Here is a 7,781-nt window from a genome sequence, read left to right on the forward strand (position 1 = left end):
TATTGTCTGATTGAATTGATTCGGCCTCTCGTGTGCATCACATTATAGTGTCAAATTTTTTGGTTTTGGCCTCTTCTCTTGATCGCATTATGGTGTTGATTTTTTTTTCGAAAAACCAAAAGTTATTTCCTAATACAATTTTTTAATAAAAATAATGCAGTTTTTTATTAATAATGCAGTATTTTTTAATAAAAATAATCTTGTTAAGTGCAATTTTTTTAGAAAAATAGTGCAGTTTTGTTTTATAAAAATAGTACAATTTTTTTTTTTATAAAAATTGTGATGTTAGGTGCAGATTTTTTTATATAAAAATAGTGCAGTTTTTTTCATATAAAAATAGTGTAGTTTTTTTAATAACATTTGTATTTGTTTGCATACACCTCATTTGCACGTATTCTAATTAGAGTCCCGCAACATACCGTTGTATTCATCTTCTTTATGTATTTTTTAAATCGAATTGTGCAAACAACAAAGATACGTTGATTTAGATTTAAAAATAAATATTGATATTTCATGCCAAAAAGAATGATTAAATGTACATACTTAGAGCCAATTTGAATATGGGTCGTCTTTGTAAGCTAACCGCTCCATATATGACGTTTTGTAGTCTCTCTGACTAGATTTTCTCCATCCACGCAAGTCTATGACAGTGTGATATAAGGATGTATCATTATTAATTGCAGCTTAATCTTCATGAAAAGCCTCCGATCTAAGAGGAACTTACCTGTACATGGAATGGTATCACCAAGTAACACCTTTAACCAATCAGGGGTCGTTGACTTGAAGAAATCACGGCGACAGAGATAGTAGGCTCCTGTAGTGAGCTCAAATTCAGATAGATCTCCTCCAATAACTTCTTCCTCTTTCTTGTAATTTTTGTCGTATTGTAGCTCTACTTCGCCATCATCTATGAATACAAGGCTGGCACCACACCTGCTTACCATAAATGCATCCCCCACAATGATGGACACATTGATTTCATCACCTGCGTCTAATATGTTCCCAATGGGCCAATAGCTTAACCACACAGCATTTTCTTCATCTTGCGGATCGCAATAGATCAAAGGGTTATACATCCAAGTAAGGCCCTTGGTTATATTGCTGACTTTGGTGAACAAAACCCATGTATCTTCATCCTTGTAAGATGTGTCCCACTGTCTGTATGATCGTCTGTATGAGGCGGTTACGTTTAATCCTCGTATCCTGCATTTCTCAGGACAAGAAGGCACACAAAAGGATAAGAACATGGATGATGACATATACTTGAACGTTGGCATGTTTTGATCCTTTATGCCTGGAAGATATGTGCTCAGTATACCATATTCATAGAGCACCTGGTCACACATTGCAGAAATATCTAATTATTCATATATTAATCAGTTTTCCGGTGGTAAAAGGATGTGTTTTTTGTGTACTCATTCATGCATGAGAGAGAGAGAGAGAGAGAGAGACCTGTGTAAGCCCACCGTATCTGCTGACACCACCTCTGAGATCTACCTTAGTATCATCATATGCTTTGATCCATTTCATATGTCCCAAATCTGCTTCATCAAGCTTTGCTAACGGCACCAATTTGAAAAAGCCTTGAACTTCAAACAAGCTTTTACAATGTAGATATTCAAATTTCCGCAATCTGAACCGAGCTGATTCAAATGTTATTTTCTCTAGTGAAAAACACCAAGATGTATACAACTCTTCTAGCGTACTTGGGAGACATAGGAGCGACTTTATTTCTCTACAACTATCCAATTGGAGCACCCGAAGCATCTTAAGATTAGTGTAATTGGTCAGTAACATTACCGGGTTACTGCCAAAATTAATGTGATCATAAGGGCTACTGCTATAACCAAAGCAGTCATTGAGAAACAGAAACTTTAGCGACTCTGGAAAAGGGACCAACAACGGTTGTGGCGTTCCTCCACCAGTACATAAAGCTTTTAGCCTTTGCAGTTGATTTCCATACTTCTTATTCGGTGCAACCGTCCCAGGAAGACGACATTTTCCAAATTCCAATAGAGAAAGCTTCTTAAGACCTCTGACTGTTTCCCAAACATGAGTGAGACTGAGAAAGAGACAGAACGTGAGAATCAATGTCTCAAGATTAGGAAGTCGGGAAGGATGGCAGATACTAACAAGCCTGAGTGAGCAATGAAGATTTAGGATCTTCAGCGAGTTAAGAACCTATTCCAAGTATAACAAGCTTAATTTATCATTGTACATTTACAAAAAAAAACTTTCTACAAATGAGAAGCTAAAAGGTCAAGTGATAAACAGGACATCAAATTCGTACCAAAGGTGGTTCAAAAAACTTTAATTTTCCGTAACTCATATCTATAGCCACCAAGCTGCTGCCAAATAAGCCGTAGGGTATTTTTTTCAATTGACAGTGACTCCAGTACAACCATCTCAATTGTGGAAAATTCTTGTAGGACCCCTTGAGTTTCACAGACTCTAGCTTGAGTAATTTCAGTTTGTCCATTTTTGCAAGTGAAGCTGATTTTAAGGTTGATGGCTGCAAATTTAGCATTAAGTTATTTAATTAGTACATACCTCATGTATGACATACAATGCACTGAAAATTAAAGATAAACTCAGAAAAAATGTCAAGAGTACCACACTCATTCACGTCTTTTGCTTACATAAAATTCAGTGAACATGTCAAGTGCTAGACCTTCGATTGTTTTTGAACCCTAACAGGAAAGACATGAAATGAGAGAAGGCAAGTTAACATAGGAGGTTGTGAAAGGGAAAGTAAGTTTAGGATTCACATTAGAAGCACCTTACCTCTCCTTTTCTCAACAAACGATAAGATTCATCATATTGCGAGACTCTACTACGTGCTGCAGGATCTCTGGACTCTTGAAGGACTATGTTTCTTGCCATCTCTTGAAGCAGTTGATGCATCATCAGTTTTTTCCTTGGTGAGATGGTAAGAAGGCATCTGTTAATGAGGGTCCTGATCCCAGCCTTTGCATGCCATTCATGCTCCAATATCTTTACCACAGAACCCTCATATTCACCAACGAAGAAAAAAGCAATATGCAGAAACAACTCTTTGTTACTAGCATGTGGTAATGAGTCAAAGCTCTTTTGTAGTATACCTTGGATTTTACAATCAAGATCTCCATTCAATAAATTCAGTGAATTCAATGTACTTCTCCAAACCTCTATCATGCTATCTTTTTTCCATGGCTGGTCAACATCAACAAATAGAGAAGAACCTATTACTTTAAGAGCTAGTGGGCTTCCAGCACAATATTGTGCTAACTGAACTGCGAGCTCTTTAAAATCTTCAATAGGAATTTTGGATCCAAATGCATGGCAACTTAAAAGCTCTAATGATTCATGATCATTCAACAATTCAGGTTTTTGCACCTCGCACCTCCAAGATATGGATACGAACCATGCACGTATATCTAAAAGCCTGGTTGTTATTATGATCTTGCTTTGTGTGTGTAAAGCCCTTGTTCCAAGTAAAGCGCCTAATTCCTCATGTTCATCAATGTCATCAAGAACGATAAGCACCCTTTTCAATTGTAAGGCTTCCTCAACCTTCCTTGTACCCTCAGATACACTAGAGATATTTGCATTATTTCCCCCTAGAATGTCTTTCAGAAGTTGTTTCTGAAGCCCAAGCAGACCAGCAGACTGTTTAGAGTGCTTTCCGATCTCTTCAAGGTAACTGCTGCTTTCAAATTTTTGCTTGTTTGAGTTATAAATGAATTGGGCCAGTGTCGTCTTGCCACTACCTCCCATGCCACAAATTGCTAGAACATTATCACCAAATTGCTCACTTTCCAACCAAGAGTGGATAAATTTTGTCCGAGAATCCATTCCAATTAGATGAGCTGGAGTACCAACTAGTTTGAAATCTAGTTCAGAGTTGATTGTACCAACAATTTCTGTGATAAAGTTTGTTTCAGACCTGCAACAAACGAATAAAGAAAATGAGCACATTCGGAGCATGGAATCTAATCTTCTTGAATATTTTTACTTGCTTCAGTTATAGTGCATGGAATTCAAATACTCTCGCAAATGTAATATTCTTCCTGCAACCATTATCAAAATATGAGACCGAGGTGTACATAGCAAGTGTATATGCACTGAATTAAGCTTTTAATAATGTGAAGGCCAACTAGATACACCCTAATTGAATGAATCAGGTTGGACAACAGGCCAAAGTCAAACCTGAATACCTGCTATGTAATCAGTTTAGTTTTAGCTTCACTTCTCACTCACTATTTCACATCATATATACATACGCGATACATGAATATATGCATATTGTAGATTACAAGATTTGTAGTAAACCATTCATAAGTAAGGAGGAGAACGGCATAATGTCACTAACCGAAAAGTTATTTATCCGATCGAGTAAACTTTGTATCTTCATTATATAGAAAATTAGTCATCATGCCAAATGTGTCAGGAAACAAGGAGCAACACATATCAAGTATGTGCAAAAGTAAACCAACAACTTAGTTTACTATGGAAAAGGCCATAGAATACTACGAAACATGCCATGGAATACACACACAGCTAACCATCTAATCATCTCCTTCTCTCTTTGCATAAATTTAAAACAATATGAGCCAAAGAAAATTCGATGACTTATCTTTTCAACAATCATACATGAATTTAATCATCTGCGAGACACAAATTACCATTCCTTATCATATTTAACAGTCTCAGTTGAATTAATCAAAAAGAGTTTCCAAAGGATTAAACTATAAGCATGAACAGAGAAATTAAGCATACCCGGAAACAACCATGCCCGTCAAATCAGCAACCTCTGTAAGGGCTGCCTTCCATTGATTGACATTATACTCTGTCCATTTTGACCCTTCTACTCCTTCTTCTACATTTATCGTGAAACTTTGTCTTTGGTTCCTCACGTCTGAGGGATCGACATGGTAAAAAACCGGTAAAACAAAATGATTAAAGCTCCGCCTTTGCTTAAGGATCAACAGCAGCTCGTCAAGGCACCATCTGGAATTCGCATACTTCTCTGACAATACAACTATAGAAGCCCTAGATTCTTTGATTGCTCTCTCGATTTCTGGCTTCAGATCTTCACCTCTGTCGATATTATCATTATCCCTAAAAGTGCGAACTCCTGCTCGCTTTAAAGCTGCATAGAGATGATCTGTAAATGAATTACGAGTATCTTCACCTCTAAAGCTTAAAAAAACGTCATGGCAGCTGGTATGATTCAGCAGAGAAGCAAAAGATGAAGCAGACGCCATTGAAATTAGTAAGATGAGAGGTTGTTAAACAATGGGGAATATAAAGGCATCAAAATCAACACCTCGGGTCTCCGGAGTGGCAGAGAATTACAAGAGGTGTTCGGTGTGTCTCGGGAGAGGCGGAGAATCACAGAGGTGTTGGGTTGTCCGTTGTTGTTTTGGCATTGTTCAAGATTTTCTTGTTGAGTTTGAAGTTTCTTTCTAAAAATTATACTGTAATATTTTAAATTGTGTTTAAATATTGAATAATTTATTTTAATAAAAGGTATTCATGTATTTAGAATTTCCAATAAATAAAAACTTTCTTCTGAAAATCTATTATCAATGAAATTCCATATTCTTTTAAAATTTAACATGTATTCATGAATTATTTAACTATTTTGCCTAGATATGTGATTTAGCAAATCAATCTCTTTATTACAAACTAGTTATAAGACTCGTGTATAATATGGGTTAACTAAAAAAAATTAAACATAAAAGTTAAAATATTTGAAAACTTTGAATTTATAAAAAAATAAGAAAAATAACGAATTATTATAATGGAATGTTTTTATCTTTTAAATTTAAATAAATAAAATAAACTAATGAGCTTTAATTTTAGGAATTTTAAAATTAAAATCTAAGTTCATTAATGAAATTAATATACATTTATTATAATTATTACATTAAAATATTATGCAGAATTTAATAAAACAGAAAAACACATAAAATGATACGTCGAAATAAATTATTTTAAAATAACCATAAAATGACATTTGGCAAATTGAATGAGAGTGTCACAAATGGCAAAAAAAATATTCATTTATTAGGGAGGATAAACATATAAAAACATCAAAATAAACATTCGAGGACATTTATTATAATCTATGGTTTTGGTGAGTCATTTAACCATCCCAGAAACCACATACATCCGATTTAGTCCATATCAAATTTCAACCTTTTAAAATAGGATGAGCAAAAACATATCGAAAACCAAAAAACTGACATAACCAAAACCCAAATACCGAAACCAAAGAAATAACCGACGGTTTAGATTTGAATTTTACAAAAAACGAAAAATAACGGTTTGGTTCCGTTTTAACGTATAAAACCGCCCACAAACACCGAACTAACCCATATATATATATATATATATATATATATATATATATATATATATATATATATATATAGGCTTAGGTTATTTTGTTTTCACTAACTATTGTGTGTCAGAATGCACAGATCTGGACCAACGGATGGAATTAATCAATGGACATGATTTGAGGGTGTATGATATTACAATGGGATAGCATGTACCATATAATCACACAAATTTTAGCAAAATGGTATTTTGGACAATTAACTACAATTATAAAAGGAAATTTCGGAATTTTAGGGATAATTAATTCTCCTAATTTTAAAATTCTGAATTTTTTTAATTAATTCAATTTTTATTCTAAGGTAATTTGTAAACATAACCGATTTTATTCTGTCAGAATATTTTTTTTGTTAGAATGATGTTCTTTCAGAATTTTATTCTATTAGAATATTATTGAAGAATAACAAAATTCTTGAATCCGAGGTTGAAAAATAACAATATTCTAATATATTCTTATACATCCGAACTTAAATACAAATTCATACATATTCTTACAGACTAAAAGTGTTATACATCTTAATATAATTATACACATTCTAAAAGAATATCAACAAAAATGAATAAATTTCTTAAAAAATAACAACATTATTAAAATGTGAGTATGATCAAACTTAATTCATTCTTCAAGTTATTCCTATTAGGTCTTAAATGTTGGATTAGGTGTCTAAGCCCATAACTATAATTGGTATGTACTTGAATTGATAGCAGCACAGTCCTTTTGGGTTGCCCTCAACCTAGCAACTGGACAAGGAAATTATGAAAGGAGAGATATTAATTTATAAGATTAATAAATTAATATATATATATATATATATATATATATATATATATAAATGATTTATTAATATGTTAATGGATTAATATATTAATTAGAAATCATTATGTTTAATTAATTGTTAGCCAGAAATTAATCAGAATTGATTTTGGGGTTAAAAGAATTAATTATAAGGTGCAGGGACTAGTTTGCAATTATCTAATAGTTGAGTGGAAGGCTCTAGAACCCCCTTGGAAGAGGGTGGACGAAATCTTTAGGGGAAACCCTAATGATTTCGTCCATAGGGGCTTGGATAAGGCCCTTGGGTTTGCTTAGGCCCTAAGCAAAGGATAACTAGGGTTTCCCTTAAACCCTAGATCCCTCAGCTATATAAGGAGCCTCCTGGTTCATGTTTTTGGTCACTCTTTCTTTTGAAGAAACCCTAAGGCCGAGATTTTGCATACTCCCTCTCCTCTCTCTCTTCTACTTTCCTTCTTGCTAGTTTGGGTGTGATTCCATTAGAGGCATTACACTTGTGGTGCTAAAGCTTCCAAGAAGATCAAGATCAAGATCAAGGGAATATCAATTGTTTGCTATAACAATTGAAAGGTATGTAAACCCTAAACCCTAGTTTGTTAATTTC

At 34.0% G+C, this 7,781-nt stretch overlaps 1 protein-coding gene across 2 annotated transcripts; it reads right to left on the reverse strand.

Moving 5' to 3' along the window:
* Positions 1-483: 483 nt before the first annotated feature.
* Positions 484-5,407, reverse strand: LOC145125758 (disease resistance protein RPV1-like). Of its 2 annotated transcripts, XM_079061179.1 has the most exons (7): positions 4,759-5,407; positions 2,785-3,925; positions 2,640-2,690; positions 2,291-2,512; positions 1,453-2,181; positions 725-1,334; positions 484-641 (listed from the first exon to the last, which is right to left on the reverse strand). In XM_079061179.1, exons 1-7 carry the CDS (start codon positions 5,244-5,246, stop codon positions 544-546), a joined length of 3,339 nt encoding a protein of 1,112 aa, XP_078917305.1. In that variant the 5' UTR covers positions 5,247-5,407; the 3' UTR covers positions 484-543. The 2 variants fall into 2 exon arrangements, with proteins under 2 accessions (XP_078917305.1, XP_078917306.1); XM_079061180.1 differs by lacking the exon at positions 484-641 and having other exon boundaries at positions 1,008-1,203.
* Between the last annotated feature and the right edge of the window lie 2,374 nt (positions 5,408-7,781).

This window comes from Lactuca virosa, chromosome 7, assembly GCF_052849685.1.
Source record: "Lactuca virosa cultivar CGN04683 chromosome 7, Lactuca_virosa_CGN04683_v6, whole genome shotgun sequence".
Lineage (NCBI taxonomy): Eukaryota > Viridiplantae > Streptophyta > Magnoliopsida > Asterales > Asteraceae > Lactuca > Lactuca virosa.

What these genes read in the sequence shown, in the direction of transcription:
- LOC145125758 (XM_079061179.1), bottom strand. Translation starts at nt 5,246, where the DNA reads ATGGCGTCTGCTTCATCTTTTGCTTCTCTGCTGAATCATACCAGCTGC. An exon ending in ACATGTTCACTGAATTTTAT is followed by an intron (nt 2,513 to 2,639) that starts GTAAGCAAAAGA and finishes CTAAATTTGCAG; the next exon opens with CCATCAACCTTAAAATCAGC. An exon ending in AGTTTTTTGAACCACCTTTG is followed by an intron (nt 2,182 to 2,290) that starts GTACGAATTTGA and finishes TACTTGGAATAG; the next exon opens with GTTCTTAACTCGCTGAAGAT.